At 43.4% G+C, this 18,058-nt stretch overlaps 1 protein-coding gene across 6 annotated transcripts in view; it reads left to right on the forward strand.

The window, feature by feature from the left end:
- Positions 1-18,058, forward strand: part of KCNK2 (potassium two pore domain channel subfamily K member 2) — a 231,375-nt gene that overhangs the window by 79,463 nt on the left and 133,854 nt on the right. For 2 of the 6 annotated variants that reach the window (XM_082473253.1, XM_082473255.1), the window contains exon 2: positions 8,960-9,270. In XM_082473253.1, coding sequence (XP_082329379.1) covers positions 8,960-9,270 — 311 coding nt within the window. Of the gene's footprint in view, positions 1-736; positions 837-4,986; positions 5,077-5,321; positions 6,074-8,959; positions 9,271-18,058 lie in introns of those variants that run through there. The other 4 variants (XM_082473252.1, XM_082473256.1, XM_082473251.1 and 1 more) reach the window with 4 other exon arrangements.

Genomic DNA, 18,058 nt, shown 5'->3' on the forward strand with positions numbered 1-18,058 from the left:
CGATTTATGTCAAAGAGTGTTCTGCCTATGTTTTCCTCTAGGTGATTTCACAGTTTTTGAGGCTCAAGAATTTGGAAGGAACTTACTTGGGTGGTTTTGGCTCAGGGTCTCTCAAGAGGCTGCACTCCAGGTGTTATCTAGGACTATAGTGATCTCATGGCTCGAATGGGGAAGGAAACCTCCAAGCTCACTTACATGGCTGTTAGAAGACCTCAGGAGATCCACTTCCAGGTTCACCTGGGCCTCTCCTCAAGGCTGCCTATGACATGGCAGCTGGCTGCCACCAGAGCGAGAGATCCAAGAGAGAGTGAGAGAGCACACACAAGAGGGAAGCCATAGTCTTTTTATAACCTAACCTTGGAAGGGACATCCCATTGCTTGTGATGTATTCTGTTCATTAGCAGCTCACATTCAAGGGGGCTGGAGGGTTTCATAACACAGGGCATGAATACCAGGGGGCAGGAATCATTGGAGTTCAACTTAGAGACCCCATATAGGTAAATCATTTCTCACTTTCTCCAGTTCCTTGCTTTGTAATGTTTTGATTAGGACTTTCTAGTATCAGAAATCTCAAGACAAATTTGGCTTATACAAAAAGAAAATTTGTATGGCTTATGGTGTAGTTTGATACAGGTGATTGATAAAATGTAGTCACAAAGAACTGGTCATTTTGGTTCTATTTGCTCTGTACTGGCTCCATTCTCAGGTAGCTTCTCTTCTCTTATTGTCATAATAGTCTCCAAGACCTTCAGGTCTTGGCTGAGACCCAGGACACACATGACACCGACAATCAGGGATGAGTCCCACAAGAAACATAACAGCCATAAGAGGGGAAGGTAAGTGTCCCTGGAGGGACCACATCAGGCAGGCATTTCACTGAAGTACTCCCTATACTGTTGTCTTCTCTAAGTTTGCATGAACTAGAACCTCTTGGAATATGCCCACCCTCTCCCTCAGCATTCACTCCCCACACCCGCTGGATCACAGAGGCCTGTTGACCTACTGCTGCCACCTCTCATATCCTCTCTTCCACTCCCATACAAGTCACCATGAATCTCTCACCTGGACTAAAGCAATAGCATCTAAACTCGCTGTCTACATGCTTTCATTTGTGTTCACCTTGTGTCTGTTCTCCATGTAGCAACCAGAGTGATTTCTTTTAAATGTCATCTGGTGATAGAGAGTGATCAAGCTAGAAAGGCAGGCAGAGACCAGGTCATAAGGCCTTGGATCTTAGTTAATGGGACTTTGATGAATTTTCAGCAGAGCACTAACTTCATCACTCTCTATCACCAATCCTCACTCTCTGAGCTCCCCAAATTCTCCAAGCTTCTTCCTGCCACACGTTCTTCCTTCTCCTGAGGAAGCTCTTTCCTTACATTATGCCTCTTCCTCTCCACCCACGCTCATCTTCAGGGCTCAACTGTAATGTCACTTCTTTTGACAGGCCTTCCAGACCCTCCAACATTATATACTCTTGTACTCTGTACCTTCTACTTATTGCATTGATCAGAATTTTAATTTTAGGTTTGTTTAGCACCTTCCCTCTCTAGACCATAAGCTTAATGAAGGCAGCAACCTTGCTGTATCCACAGAGCTCCTGTTTGGTACTGGGTAGGCACTCAATAGATATTTGACAAAAGTGATTCATTCTTCCTCATCTTAGACCTGTGCAATTGTGTTATCCAGAAGATTAAATAAATGCCAAGATTTATTATAGAGTTGGAATTTGTTGGTGGTCTTGCTAGGCCGGGAGCCGACTGGTTCGTTGGGTTAGGTCAAGCACAAGAGAGAATGAAATTCTTTTGAGGACCTACAATGTTAAACACATATATGTGTTTAATTCTTACAACAATCTCTTGTGGGTTCAGTGTAGTATCCCTATTTTGTAGATGAGGAAACAGATGGTCAGAGAGACAAAGGGACTCCCTCAAACTCACATTGTTCACAAATGGCAGAGTTAGGATACCCACAGAAGTCACCTTAACTCCAAAATTCTAGGTGTGAATGGAATTATGGAAAAGACAGTGGCATGCTCTTTTTTTCTTTACTTTTTGTTTTAACTATGAGTAGGCCAAGGTCAAAAAAGAAACTGAACATGCAAGTGAAGTCCTGTAGATTTCTTGCTGCTAGTTGGAGCATAACAGCAACTCTGAAAGCACTGGAAGGAGGGGAGTATAGAATTTGGGGGCGCTAAATCTTTGTATTACATATTTCAGGTTTTCCTGTCCATTAAAAGAAAGTTAATAGGTGTTGAGTAGCCTGGGTCTGGCAGCATGAAAGAAGTAGAGTCCATCTAGTTTTTCTATGACAGTTTGGTGGGATTTATATGTATGAGAAATGCAGACATAAAATTAAACAGGATAAACCATCCCATTTCCTTGTTTCTCCAGTTGCAACGATACACAAACTAGTCTATCCCCTTTTCTCCCTCTTACTTCAAACACAGTTAGTAAGCGCAAGGTGGCTCTTAAAGGGGTAGGGGTCTTTAACTGAGGGGGCTGTGAGGGGCTGCAGTAGAAAGCAGGGCTAGAGTCAGTGTGGGGACTAGTTTCTTGGTTCTTTTGAATAATTTGTGAGGTTGAGGCTAGCTTGCTGGAATGATTCCTGCTAATGCTACAGTTTGGAATTTTGTTTGTTTCTTTTTCAAATCTTATTTTAACGTCTCTGTAAAGTAAATCCGTGGCCCCCTACCCTCAGCCCTCTACATATATGTGTGCCTAATGTGAGAATAATGCAAGGGGAACATGGAGGACCACTGCCGCACGTGACTTGATAGAGAAAAGGAGGGAAAATGGCAAATCAGCATTTGGGATTGGTGGTGAGTTTTACATCCCATGAGGAAGGGATGCACTACACAGGCATATTTAAACTATGAGTTAATCCCACACTTTAGTAAGTATTAGCCAGTTGGACAGAGGACCAGTGCTTAGCAAGGTGTGGCTAAATTTGCAAAAGACCCAGATGGAACAAAAAAGAATCACCGAGCAAAAGGGGAAAAGTAAAAAAAAAAAAAGAATACTCAAAGTGTTTGGGATCATTTTACTCGGAGAACAAAAAGCCTGTGATAGGGTAGAAAATGATTCTGTAAGTGGTGGATTTATCTCATTTCCTATAAATGTAAGATACCTAGTTCCAAATATCTAGAAGGAGGCCAGATAAATGATGTCTGCAATCACACTTTCATTCAGATGTTTTATCAAACATCTATTTAGCGCCAGTCACTGGTTACTGTGGATACTATGGGGAACAGAAAGACGTGGTTTATGCCCTAACTGAGCTTACAGTCTAGTTTAAAGAAGCACAACACAATGTGACAAGTGCAAAAATAGAAGCATAAATTGTCCTGGGAAGCAAATAGTGAGACACCTGACTAGGATTCAGGAGAAACTTTAACTGCTGGGTGATCTGGAAGATAATACCTGTGATGGTTAGTTTGATGTGTCAACTTGGCTAGGCTATAGCACCCAATTATCTAATCAGACACTTACCTAGGTGTTGCTGTGGAGGTATTTTGTAGATGTGGTTAACATCTACAATCGGACTTTAAGGAAAGATCACCCTTGATGATGTGGGTAGGGCACATATAATCAGTTGGAGGTCTTATGAACAAAAACTGAGGTTTCCCGGAAAAGAAATTCAAGACTGAAGCATTAGCGCTTGCCTGATTTTCCAGAACTACCCTAGGGATTTCAGATGGACTTGACAGCCCCTGTGGTTGTGTGAGCCTATTCCTTAAAATAAAATTTATATACCCACGAATACATCTTATCTGTTCTGTTTCTCTGGAGAACCCTACGGATGCAGTGTCTTAGTCATGTAAAGTTGGGGAGAGGACTGCGGAAGGTGTGCGAGGGAAGATGACAGTAGCCAGGGAGTCCAGGAATGAAAAAGAGAAGCCAGATCAGGAAGCACATTACCTGTGACCCAGAGAGTCTAAAAGGGTTTTAAGTCAGCAAGTGAGAGGATCAGATTCACATTTTAGAAAGGACATCGGATTATACTATTATTGAGAGCAGAAGTCGAGAAAAACATGCTTCAATTCCAGCAGGAAGGAATTCCTAATAAGGAGGACATTTTTAATAGGAGAAAGAAGGAGACAGCCGGCTGAATCTATTCTGGAATTTAAAAAGTAATTTGGCATTTCAAATCGTAGACGGCCACAGCCTCGCGAAAGGTTTACAACGTTCTTTTTACAATCGACAGTCTTTCTGTTCTACCTTACCTCCTTCACGTCTATAGCTTTCGCTACGAAATTCTCCTGGTAAGTGGGGAAATACTCCAATCTGACCGAGCAGCGGTTCTGGAAGATAAACTCACACAGCGGTGGAGGTGGGAGGGTGGAGGTCAGCAGGGGATTCCCGCTGCGAAAGTGGGAAGGAAGAAAAGAGTTTACAAACCAGCTGAAGTTCCACTACATCATGTGTGCGGTGAGAAGACTCGCTCATTACAGCTGCAGCCCGTCCTCTGTGCGCTTTCTCCCTTTCCTCTGCGGGTTCGGTTCCCGCACTGGGGTCGCCAGGAGTTCAGCTGTCCCCGCGCGGTCGTCTGCTAGTCTGGGCGGGGTCTGGTACCTGCCAAGCTGGGATCCTGATGCGGAGGTGTGCGGGGAGCGCCGAGTTCAGACTGAGGTCTGAGGTCTCCCACCCCGCTGCTTTACCGACCACATTCGCAACCTCTGTTCCTAGCAAAAGGGGTCTTGCCCTGGGACCGAATAGATTTTTTATTCCGTTCCCTTTGCCTCCCTAAATGTCTTCACCCTGGCGCCCGGTGCTTTCCCCATTGGTGCAGCACTCTGCCCATCAGAGCTAGCTGCCTAGGTCGAGCACCCTTGGAGATGGGGTGGTGGTTGGTGGTGACTTGATAACCCTTATCCTTGGAAGAAATCAGCATCCTTATTACCGCCCTCACTCCAAGGGTTTCAGGTGTACGTCTCTGTACAACCCTGGGGCGGGGGGGGGGCGGAGGGAGGGCAGGATGCCCACGTGCTGGGGTCCCCGCTCCCCAAAGCTCGGTCCCACACCCCCGCGACCCGACTTGGAAGGAGATGGGCTGGAGCCCGTTGTGCCCGATAACGTGAGTGAGGATCTAGGGAGGGGGCAGGGTTAGGGAAGCGGCTGAAAGAAGGAGAGACTGCAGGTGAATCCAAGGGCTATGCCCCCAGGCGGGGAGGCGGCTTGAGGGGTACTTTGGAAGAGGCAGGGGAGACGCAGGCGAGGGTTGGGCTCGCAGCGGGTGCGGCGAGGAGGGCCCAGGCGGTGAGACGGGGTGGGGGGTGGGAGGGGTGCGAAGGGGAGGGAGTTCCGAAAGGAGGGAAAGGAACTAGCGAGGGGCGAGAGGAGCGAGCCTGGAAGGGAGAGCGGCGGGGGGCGGCCGAGCTGCGGGCTGGAGGGCGCCGGGCGCGCTGAGACCGTGCCACCTCCACCCCACCTCCACCCCCGGGGCACGGAGGGCTCTGCCTGGGAGACGCACAAAGACATGCGAAGAGGGGCTGAGCGAGGCTCGCGCACAAAGACGCCGGGGCGCACTGCGGCTCGGGCTGCACCCACCACCCCCGCGCCGCGCAGCGCAGGGGCCCGGCCAGCGCGGAGCCCGGGGAGGAGAGCGCTGCGGCGGCGGCGGCGGCGGCTGCTGGCCGGCGCGGGACCCGGGTCGCCGGCGCTCTCCTGGTGACCCGGGCCCGGCCGCAGGCGCGCGCGGGGGCGGCGGCGCCCCAGCCCAACTTGGCCTCGGCCTCGCCCTCTGCCCGGCCCGCCGGTGTCCCCTCCTTCCCGCGATTCCGTTTCTTCTCACGCTCCCCCCACCCTCCCTCCCGCGTCCAGCCCCGCTCTCCCCACCTTGTAAAACAAAGCCGGGGAAAATGCCTGCCCGTGCAGCTCGGAGCGCGCAGCCCGTCTCTGAATAAGAAGTGAGTACAATGGCGTGTTTGTAAAAGCTTCAAGTCCGTCTTTTTCAAAAACAAAAAAACCAAAAAACAAAAACAAAAACAAAAAAACCAAAAACATTGTGAATGCTGCATGCCTCATGCTTCCCAGCGCCTCGCAGGAGAGACCCGGCCATAGAGCAGGAGAAGGTGAGACCCCCAGGTACCCCCTTCCCCACCTCCCGCCGCGGGCTTTCAGCCCCAGCCAGTCCGGGGAGGGCTGCAAAAGCCCCGCCGGCCGCAAGCGGACGTTTTCCACCTTCGTTTCCCGTCCAAGGTGTTGGGTCATAATCTGGGGTTGGAGGCAAATCTATCCCCGGATCCTCTCCTGGCTGCTTCTCCCCACTCTCCCGCTGGTGCCTGGGGGTTTTGCATCTGCCTTGGGTATGGGTTTGGGACACTTGGGGGAGTTTCCGAAGGAGGAGGAGGGTCAGCTCTTGGGAGTAGCCGACGGGCAGGACGCATGGTGACCCTGGTCACACTTGTTGCCCGTTGCGTGGTGGTATAGGCAGTGGTGCTGAAAAAAGCTCATTTCTCCTGGTATTGAGTCGTCAGTTGTGGCCGGGAGCGAAGAAGACATACCTGGGTGAGGATGGGAGACCAGGATTAAGAGGACGCTGTGAGGTGCTGGGGGCAGAGAAGGGAGGTAGTGATGGTGCCGGTAGAGTGTGCGGAAGGGGTGAATCTTTGATTCCTTGTTCTAATGAGCTTCTCTTCATGATCATACATCAAACGACGTGGAGATGGAAACCCAGAGGTTTCCCCATATTAGACCGAGGGGAAAGGCTGTTGTTTTTTATTTTGGTATTTCACTAGTTTCTGCCCATTCTGCCTGCCAAATGTGCATTATATATATTTCTGCTAATTAAAAAATAAGGCAATAGCTTAAAAGAATTAAAATCCATCAGGAAATGTATTAGCTTAATAACACACAGACACAATCTTTAAAAAAAAAAATCTGTCCCCTTTCCCCCAAAGCATGTTAATACCTTAGTTTAGCACTGCAATCTAGGAGTAGGATTTGGGAGCATCAAGGTAAACAGTCTTGGTGTTTTCCAGTTCTGCAGACCAGAAACCAGTGATGTGAAAAATCAGAAATATGAGAGCCCAGAGAACTGGGGAGGAAAGACTTGGAAAGCTTCCTTCAGAGAGATAATATGGAGCTTCTATGTGATTTTCTGTTATTTTTATTCCAAAGATGGCTTAATTTTAGATTATGACCTTTATTTTTCACTGAGACTCACTAAGCAGCTTGCAGGTGGGGTGGAGTGGCTAGACAGCAGATGACAGTGATTTTAGCTGTTATCAACATTTCTGTTAAAATGTTTCAAAAAATTAAAACATTAAACACGTATCCAGTGCTAATTTTGGGTGAAGTTGCCTTTATGAATATCACATGTTAAAGGCGTCTGCTAGTTTGTGGCTTTATTTGGAGCAGCTGACTGTATCAGGAGGAAAATGTGTACATACCTGTTATAGCAGGTTGAACCATTGGAAACTGCTGAAATGAGTTGTACGTATGTGGAATCTCCGCTTGGAGCCAGGGGTACATTTAAGTCATCAGAGCTCCAACTTCTCCTCAAAGTCAGAACCATTCAGAGTTTTGCTGATTGAGGAGCCCTCTGTTATCTGTCATCATTATACAACACTGCTTACTTAGGTCTGGTGCTTCACATAGCTTTGCTTGCAAAGCTACTTTCTGATGGGCAACAGATGATTTATGAACTCCAGCTGTGGTAGTCAAAAGAGGGCAGGGTATGTAGCCATGTGAAAATTGACACTTCTTATTTTCGAGTAATTTCAGGTTCCTGTAGGGTATTTGGGTGCAATTTCACAGATTATTTCTTGTATACTTACTTAAAAGTGTCTTTTAGATTAGGTTATCATTTTATTAAACCTGTATTATATACACTAAACTAATTTTACTTATATCTCTAACAGTTACGGATGTTAAGTTGATTATTATGGTTGAGTTGATTTTTTTTTAAATCTTCCATCTTTCAGCCATTCTATTACCCCTTTTGGTTCAGTGTTGCCTTTCCAATCAAATATTCTGTAGTAGATGGCTTATTTTCCCCTTAGCAAGTGGAAGTCTAGTATCTCTTGAATTTTCTAAAAGGAAATCCATTAATGATATTTTTGAACAGCTGAGATGAATAATAAATGGATTTCGAGTCACCTCAGAATATATGGGAATTTGTAAGAGAACACATAAATCCACTCTAATGGAGCAATTAGCTCCGTACAGAGCATGTAGGGTCTAAGGTGTGAGACGATGTTTTTAATTTTTTTTCTTGATAATGTTCACTGTTGAAGGAACTTGTCATCTCTTGGCTGCACCTATGATTGTGTGCCAGAATGGGTAGGAATACTTTTGTTTTTTTAAAAGATGTCCGAGATTGAATAACAAAATACAGAGAATGATTAATCATGAGCCCACTTTGGAGGACAGCAAAAAGAAATGATTGAGCTATTGAGTGGTTTATTTGCCATCATGTTTTACCAGATAATTACTAACGTTTTACTTCGAGCAACAATGTTTGGATCGCAAATTCACTTACAATTCCTTTATTATAATGAATTTTTAAATAAAAATAGATAACGTTCTTTACACTGATTGCTTGTGGTATAGAGTGTTAAGTTCTTGGGAACAGGAATAATCCATTAGCCTTCTTTATGAGCACTCAAATATCTAGCTTAGTACCATCAACTCTTAGGAGTTCTGTAAATGTGTTGACTAGCACGTTGGACAGATATAAATTTTGAAATTAATTAGGAAGTCCTCAGGCATTCTTTTTTTTTTTAAGGTTCTTAGTCCGCTTCCTGTTTTTTTCCTCCCATCGGAAACCCCAATAGCAGCAGAGAGCTAAGACCCAGCCCCTTTTCATTGAACCCTTATATACTTCTGGTTTAGGCTCCGGAGCTTCCACCAGGAGAGCAAGCGGAGTTCAGTCCACCTTTGCTGACCCCTGAAAGAAGCCGAGCCATTCCCCTCTAACCTCCTTCAACCTAACCTCCATTCTCTATCGTTGGCAGTGGCGGCCCCTGACTTGCTGGATCCTAAATCTGCCGCTCAGAACTCTAAACCGAGGCTCTCGTTCTCCACGAAACCCACCGTGCTTGCTTCCCGGGTGGAGACCGACACGACCATTAATGTTATGAAATGGAAGACGGTCTCCACGATTTTCCTGGTGGTCGTCCTCTATCTGATCATCGGAGCCACAGTGTTCAAAGCGTTGGAGCAGCCTCACGAGATTTCCCAGAGGACCACCATTGTGATCCAGAAGCAGACGTTCATTTCCCAGCACTCCTGTGTCAATTCGACTGAGCTGGACGAACTCATCCAGGTAACTGGCACCCAGGAGTTGTTATTCCGTTTCCTCTGTGGGCAAAGACAAGTAAGAATAAGAGGCAATAACTCAGTACTAGGCCCTCCGATGTGCCTGTGGGGTCGTCTCCCACTTTTCTCCTTAGTGTAGACCTCTTGGCCACAGTTTCTTTTTCTCTTTATTGCACTCCCTCCCTCTTTTATTACTTCTGCCATCTTTTCTTCTCCTTTTCCTTTATTTCTCCCGCTCCCTGCTCCTTCTCATCCTCTTCTGCTCTTGTGTTTCTCTATTTCTGTCCTGTTGTCACCCTGCTTTCTTTTCCTTTGTCTTGTCTTAGAACTGCCAGTGGACAGTTCTGTGAACACAGGGTTACCTTGCTGGAGGCCCTCAGGGTTAGAGAACCACTGCCGACTGAGAAACTTTGCTGTGGCAAATGAGGGGAAAATATAAGGCAGAAAAAGTGCAGTAATCATGGCAGTGGCTATCATAAGATAGAAAAGATGAGTTTGTGGTGGATACATCTCATGGTTAACAAGCCATAGCTCACTTCTTTAATCTAGCCAAAGTATAACTCTGATAACTGCCTTTTTTAGGTGTCTGGGGAGAAGTGATTAATCATTGCTTCTCTAAACCCCAACTAAAAGCAATTTACTAGCAACACGGAAAAATGGAGTTTTTGAATAAAAACTAATTTAGTTTTAATTTACTCTATAATAGCAGAACAGTATCCTTATGGAAAAACGTTTTTTAAAAGAAATTTAATCCCAAAATGATTAAAAAATTTCAGTTAGGCTCTTTCGAGATGGCTATATTTTTGTTGTAGATTTCTTTTGTTTAAAACAAATCATTGGTCCAACCAAGAATCTTGGTCAAGAAGAAAGCCCTAGAATTTTCTTTCAAGGAGAGATCTGACTGATGAAAACATTTTAATTGTACATATATTCATTTTCCTATAGAGCCTATTTTTCTTACCAGGTTTATGTCAAATGGGATTGAAAACCATCTGTGAGTCATCAACTGAGCAGTTTCTTCCTCATCTTATGTTTGGTTTTACATCATTTGAGTGAGTTGGAATAGTCGATTGAGGGAAGAAACTATTATTGATTTTTATCCAGTTTCTTGTTCTACGACCTTTCCTCTTTTATTCCCTCTTGCCATGGATCCCCAAATGCTACCTCTGTCCTCCATAGCCCTCTCTATTTATAGAATACAAGTTCTCGTTCAAGTTTTATTGAAAGCTATCAAAGCTAGTACTCTCTGATCCTCATTTAGCTCCTACCACATTCAGACACTTCTGCATCTCACCTATTTGATTAAATTTTGGAAACGTTCTTCAGATAATTAGATACTGAATTCCCTACTATTTGTAGATGATGGTGCCATTTTCAGTATTGACAGTGAACCTGCCAAATAATATTATCAGTCCAGCCACCGCATTGTCCGTTCCTGCATAAGATCACTTCCACTTCACTCTTGATTTGTGCCCATCATCCTTAGAGGTACAGAAAATCTTTAAAGAGTCCCCACTTCCCTTGGGTTTTAGAAGAAGAGCTCTATGTTATTTTGGTGGAGGGAGCATGGAGTCGTGGTAAAAGCCTAAACTGTGGGATCGGATAGGACGTTTTAAATTCCATTTGAGTACTTTCCTAGAGTTGTCATCTTGAACAAGTAATTTTCCTCTCTAAGCTTTAGATCTATCTAGAGTGAGGGAAGAATACCTATCAAGTAAGGTTGCTGTAAGGAGTAAAGAGATAATCCGTGGAAGGCATTTAGGTGCTCAAGAAGTGTTAGGTTTATTTGCTGTTTTTGTTATTTTTCCTTCTCTGCTTACCTCTTAATTGGGTGGAAGCATCTGATTCAGGTAATTGCATACTTACCTTCTCAAGTGAGGTTGTTTGTCTTGGGCAGGAAAAAAAATGCTACATTGTTTTTGGAGTGAACACAAACAGAGCTCAATATATGACATAATTATTTTTCTTTTTGCTCTACACAGGCAATCCATTTTAGCTTTATTAATATTCATTGCCGATTGAGGATCTTTGCTTCTTAAAAAATCTTAAGGATTTTGGTGCTTATTGAGTGTTTTTAAATGCAGAGGTTTGCCTGTTATTTATTGTCATATCACTCACCTTTATAACCCTATGGTTTTAATAAATTATTTTTTTCTCTTTGAACATAATTTCTTCTTGTAAAAGAAGTCTTTATAGTGGCATGGCTCCAAGGATCAAGCTCAGTGTCTAAATAGGGAGGAAAGCAAATGAGCCAGGATTCATATATTAGAATTACATTTCATTTGTATGGTTCTCATAAATTTCCAAGTGTTTTTCCCGTGTTTATTTTCCCTTTTAATCCTCCCTTAAAACCTCATGAGCGGGTATATTAGGCAGAAATATCGCAGCATTAAGGATTAGGAGGCTAAGAAACCGAATGATTTACCCCAGATAGTATCTTTAGGATGAGAGTTCAGGTCTTCAGAATCTTGGTCTGGCTTTATTCCTAGGAGTCTCCACTCTTCCAGGGCTTTCAGTGCTGAGGGGAAAATAGTTGGAGAAGTTAGAAGTTCAGTCCTTGTGTTGGTGGAGAAGGAATTCTGGATTCCTTTTGTGAATAGTGGGCAAAGAGGAGGAAGTGGGTAGTCAGGCAGTAAGGCCAACGTCAGGTACAGTTAACCTAATCTGGCCTCCAGTTATTAATTACACCTCTGGGTGGGTGATGGTAACCTCATTCCATGCTGTGGTTGTATCACAGGGTAGCCTAGGCTTGGGGGCAGGGTGGGCGGGGTGTGGGGGGAGATTGGGAAATGGAGCATTAAGGCACATGAGAGCAACTTCCTTTTCTGCTATCGAGTCCCATCGTGTGTGTTCAATCTAAGTGCTGTTTGGTTTTTTAAAATATTTATTTATTTATTTGGTTGCACCGGTCTTAGTTGCGGCATGCGGGATCTTTGTTGCGGCATGTGGGCTCTTAGTTGCGGCACATGGGATCTAGTTCCCTGACCAGGGATTGAACCCGGGCCCCCTGCTTTGGGAGCATGGAGTCTTAACCACTGGACTGCCAGGGAAGTCCCTAAGTGCTGTTTTTGACAAAGACCCTCTAAGGCAAGATTGAGGTGGTGGCAGAGATATCAAGACAAAGAGATCTTTTCTGGGATGAAATATTTTGAAAACTTTGACTTTTCAACTTCCATTACATTTGTTAGTGTGATGCCAGTACAGAAAAATATATGGAAACCTTTTTAAGTTTCAAGAGTCATGAATACCATTAACAATAGCCAAATTTTAATGAGCACTTACTATGTGCGAGGCACTATTTTAATCCCCTTTCCATGTATTAGCTCCTTTAATTCTCTTAAACAACCCTATGAGGTATGTGCCTTATTATCTATATTTAACTTAGGTGGAAACTGAGAGGGAGCTAATTTTCCAAGAGCTAATTTTCCAAAAGGTAGAGTGCACTGTTATTCAAAGCTAAATGGACAGACTCCAGAGCTTATGATTTTAGCTCCTATATTTACTGCCTCTAAAAAAATTTAATAAACATTAAAGTTTGCTGTCAAGTTCCCTATTATTCTGTATATTAGAGTGTAATGAATATCAAATTATAGTCCTCTGTACATCGTGATTTACATTATATAACATATCTCTCTCCATATATATGGAGAGTATATAACCTGGATTTTAATATTCTTTTTGGACAACACTTCCTGGTTTTCTCCTGTTTGAATGTCGTAAACCAGTAGAGGCATGGTTATATTAGATATACCTGGTTTTAATCTAGTTATTTCCATGTTTGCTGAGTCAATTCTGAGATTAAAAAACGGGGCAAAAATCTATGATCTATACATTGATAATAAAAACATCTTATGGGAGATTTGACTCTTGTTTTATCGTTTGAGCTCTACGCCCCTGTGAGGTAGGTAGGGAAGGTATTCTATCCACTTTTTGGGTGAAGAAACTGACACATTTCACAAGGTCATGTGGTGACCTCAGGTCTAGATCTTTGGAGTCTTCCAGTTGAGGGGATTATATTCTCTGTACTGTTCCCTCTTCTCAATTTTGTTCTTACTGCTTCATTCAGTGGCATTTATTGAGCACTTCCAGTGTGTTGACCTTTGCGCTGGATATTGAGCCAAGTAAAATGATGGGGAAAAACATGGCTTCTCTTAAGGTACTCTCTCCTTCAGAGTCAATGCAGGAGACTGCTATAAACTTAGTTATAATAGAACTACTTGCAGATTGGAGCTGGGCTACTGAGGAAGAAATTAACCACCCAGTGAGAGTTGGGAAGACACAGAAGAAGAGGTGAAAGGGAAACTGGATTTTAAGTGTGGAGTCAGTGCTCTCTGGAGGAAAAATTGGAATCAGTAGATGTTCTAGGCAGAGGGCATGGTGCAACTGAATTGTCTGGGTGTAACTGAATTGTCTGGGTGTGAGGGGCAGCGGCATGAGCAAGTCTAACAGAGTAGAGAAAGGCCTCTTATTCCACAGGAAGGAGGTGGGCTTTACCCTAGGCCTATTCCCCTCCAGCTGGAGTAGATGCACCATTGAGGGCATTGGTTGTATACCGTGGGATACTTGGAGCTACATGCCTTCCTAGAATGCCAATGAACTAGACTTTAAAAAAAAAAAAAAAAGAAAAACATTGTTTTATACTAATTCTATAAGCATGTATTCGTTCATAGATATTTATTGAATTCTTGTTGAATTCCATGTGCGTTGTCGCAGGCACTGAAATACAGTAGAGAATAAAACACATGAAAATTCTTGCCCTTGGCGAGCTTGCATTTTACTGGGGGAGGATGGTATGTTAGTGATAAGTCTCAGGAGAAAAAAATAAAGTAGTGAAGAGGGGTGGGAAATGTTGGATGGTCTTGGTGATTAATTTTAGATAAGGTCACTGATAAGGTGACTTTTAAGTGAAGGGCGTGAGGGAATTAGCCAAGGGGCTGTCTGGGGAATAACACTCAGCAGAGGGCCCAGCATATCCCAAAGATGAGAGCATTCCTGGCCTGCAGAGGAACAGCAAGGATGCTGGGAGGGCGTGGTGGAAGATGATGTCAGGCAGGTAATGAGGGCCAAGTCCTGTAGGGCCTTGTAAGTGAGAATCAGGAGTTTGGCTTTTTAGTACAGATGAGTGTTCTATCCTGGCTTATGTTTCACCAGGATCACCCTGGCTGCTGAGTTCAGAATAGACTGCAGGAGGCCACGGGCAGAAACAGAGGGAGCAGTTACGAGGCTGTTGTAATAATCCTGGTGATGGATAAGGGGAGCTTGAAGTAAGGTTGTTGTAGAGAAAGTTGTGAGATATGCTCAGATTCTGGATGTATCTTGGCAGGAGAGCCAATGAGACTTACTGACGGACAGGATGGGCGGGGCAAAGGTGAGGAGTCAAAGATAAGCCCAACATTTTTGTCCTAAGAAACTGAAAGAATACAGTTCCCATTTTTCTGAGATGAGGAGGAGTGCAGGGGGACCTGGATTGGGGGTGATGTCAGGAGCTTAGTTTGGGGCACTAATCGTGTCCATTAGACGGGCTTCGATTATTGAAGAAGATTCACAGGACCCCACATAACAGTGCTTACAGATCTATAGCATAATGTAGGAACATGGTGCAGTACAACAACAGCACCCAAATAAGGATCTGCACCACAGGCAAGGGTCATATCGCAGCCTGGGGTCTGGCGGGGCCAGGAGCCAGCTGTATTTGTCCTCCCTCTGTAAGGCCATGCCAGGCCGTACTCCTCTCTTGGATCAAGAACCACCAGTGTGTGCACAGAACATTGTGGGCCAGGGAGACCAGAATGGCGTCTTGGCTGGAGTTTCTGATCCCCCGCTGGTCACATAGGCATTTTCTTGCTATATAACCAGCCTCAGTGGCAGTGCTTTCCAGGAGTCTCTCTGAGACCCGGTGCAAATCATCCACCACAATGTTATCCATAAATAACGCTGACAAGCTGGTGCTAACCTCCCTGAAGCTCCTCAGGTCATGGTTATAAAACAATACTCTTGATCAGAGTGTCTCATGCCTTTACCAAGGGACAGTGTTGTGTGGGTCCTTTAGCCCAACGGCTCAGGCCAATTCCAGGCCAGCACAGTCAAGTTAAGTTTGAAATGCCTGTGAGGACATCCAAGGGTAGATGTTGAGTAGGATGCTGGAAATGCGAGTTTGGTCTTTGGGGGAGGGGTCAGGCTAAAGATATACTTTTGGAAGTCATCATTATACCGAAAGCATTTAAAGTCAAGATGTTGGATGAAATCACCTGGAGAATGAGTGCAGGTTGAGATGAGCAGAGATTCTAGTATGACCCCAGGAGCACTTCAACATGTAGAGGTTGCTGAGGAACAGATCCAAAGTCTGCGTGAATGACTGATTTACAACCTAAGATTTCAAGGATGTTCCTCTTGTTTTAGCAAGCTGTATCACCCTATGCCCCCAGGCCTCTTAAGGTTTCTTTTTTCTTTGCCCGTAGGAACCCTTTAAAAGAAACATTTAAAAAGTATGTCTCTAGGCATGGGAGCCACTGAAAGTGTTTGAATAGGGGAGCCCAATTATGTTTTGGATTATGGCTCTCTTAATGGCAAATGGGATGGTTTAGCATATGAAAAGCGTGCTTAGAACTGATTGTACATGGTGGTGAGTGATACTATCTGATTCTGTATACAAGGGTTTGGTGGCTGTTATTCTAGTTTGTATAAGCATCCAGGTATTTTAAATATTTGGCTTCACTTTTGGAAAGCGTATGTTCATCTTTGATCATTTTATTTATGGACACAAAATCATGTTGTCCAGAAAGCATCTAAAAGGGCTGTCTTTTCTTATCAGTGATTTTACTTTTCCTGTTCAATATTTTGGATGAATTTAGACTTTAGGAACCCGATTCTAACAAAAAAATTGCCTGAAAAATATTTAAACATCTCATAAATACTTTACGTCCTTTGGGTTAATCTCTGGAAAAAGCATTTTTAGATGGCGTAATGTGTAAACTTCAAGTAGCTTGGATTATTTTAGCAGATTATCTGGGAGTCACTTAAAGTACTGGGCTACAAGGGTGAGGATTACTCAAGAGTGCTGTTTTCATAGTTAGAAGAGGGAGTTAGGTATCAAGGGTGATACAGAAACCTTGTCAGTTTCCAGTTTTCCTGGGACTCTCCCATTTGCTACTTTCTTAGTGGGATAACTTATGTTTGCCTCCCATCCCAGCACCTATATTCATGCTATCTTGACTTTCAGAGTGAAAGAATGAAAAGGGAAACACTTTTTCCATGTGTAAGTACATCCAGTAACAATTGAGATAGTTTCATTCACTGTTTTCTAATTATAGTTAGGTTTTTATTATAAAACATAAAAGTTGTCAGAAAATGATTTTATCTCCAAAGGATATATGAAACTTAACTAGTTAATATTGGTAAAAAAAAAAGTAAAGTGCTATATGAATATTATATATCAATAAAATATCACCCAAACTGATATGATTAAAAAGGAATATTATTTTAAAATAATGGCTAGGACATTATTTGATAGCTGGAATGGTTATTGCAGAGAGAGCAAAATTATTCTGCATATACATTGTAATACATTTAAAAATATTTTTTGGCTGACAATTTCTCTGGTCTAAACTTAAAACATGACTTAAATGTAAAGCTCAGTCAAATAGTATTAGAGTGAAGTTTGACTAGTATAGATCTGTCCATAGCAATTATGATGGTGGCTCTAAAATTCTTAGAGTTGTACATTCCATATTTTCATTTTATCATATATTTGAATACCATTTTGCATGTTAAGGTATATTATATTATTTAATTCACACATCCCCTGACATGTATATATTAATTCACATTTGCAAAGTGAGGAAACTGAGGCACAGACAGATTAGGTGCCTTGCAGTTCAGAAAGAGACAGAATGGTACCTTGATTAGATTCTTCCTTGTGACTCCATCTCCAGGGCCTTTTGCTTAGATACTTAACACAGGAATGTGTGTACCACAATGTCTAGTGATAGTAAATAACCAATAAATATTTAGTTCAAGGCTATATCTCTTTAAAAAGTACTTATATATGTATTCTATTTTGTTTGGTTAGGAAACAGAAAGGTTATTCTTCATCATCCCCCTTTTGTAGATAAGCGAACTGAGGCACAGAATGTTTAACCCCAGGTCACTCAGCCGTTTTTGGCTTGAGATGCTGAAAGTGGCACAGCGAGCATTAGAGTTGCAGAGCTGTCGTTCAGGTGACTCTATAGCTCGTTTCCATTGTTCCAGAAGGCCTTTTTAGGAGTGACATTATTTTGTTGTGTTTTCTCCGTGGGATCCCCTTTTATCTAACCCCACAAACTAAGTCAGATTTCTGACTTGTGCACCTAGGGTACACTTGCTTCATTTTAAGTTGCTGGTGCATCTGGCACATCCATGCTGTAGTAGCAAAGACCAGCAGCAGAAGACGCAGCAGGTCTGTAAATGTGAAGGCAGAATATATACTTGTGGAGAATGAGAGTACAATTATAAGGCCACAATGAGCAACTAAAATATTATGCAGAAACGTGTGTGGTTGGGCACTAGTCATGCTGAAGCCTGAGCAGGGGAGGAAAGCCTGAGCAGGTGAGGTCAGGGAAGGTGATTTCAAGCTGGAGGCTTCTTACCTGAATGGAAGAGGTGGACAGGAGTGGAAAGAGAAAGAGCAGAGGGAAATAGTTATAAGAACACACTAGGTTAACATTCTATCTATAGGATTATAGCACTTTTACTCCTTTCTTGGTTTCTAACATCCACAAAGTATGAATAGTATCTTGTACAAAATCCAGGTGATACCA

This window comes from Balaenoptera physalus (genome assembly GCF_965194825.1).
Source record: "Balaenoptera physalus genome assembly, chromosome: 1".
Taxonomy (NCBI): domain Eukaryota; kingdom Metazoa; phylum Chordata; class Mammalia; order Artiodactyla; family Balaenopteridae; genus Balaenoptera; species Balaenoptera physalus.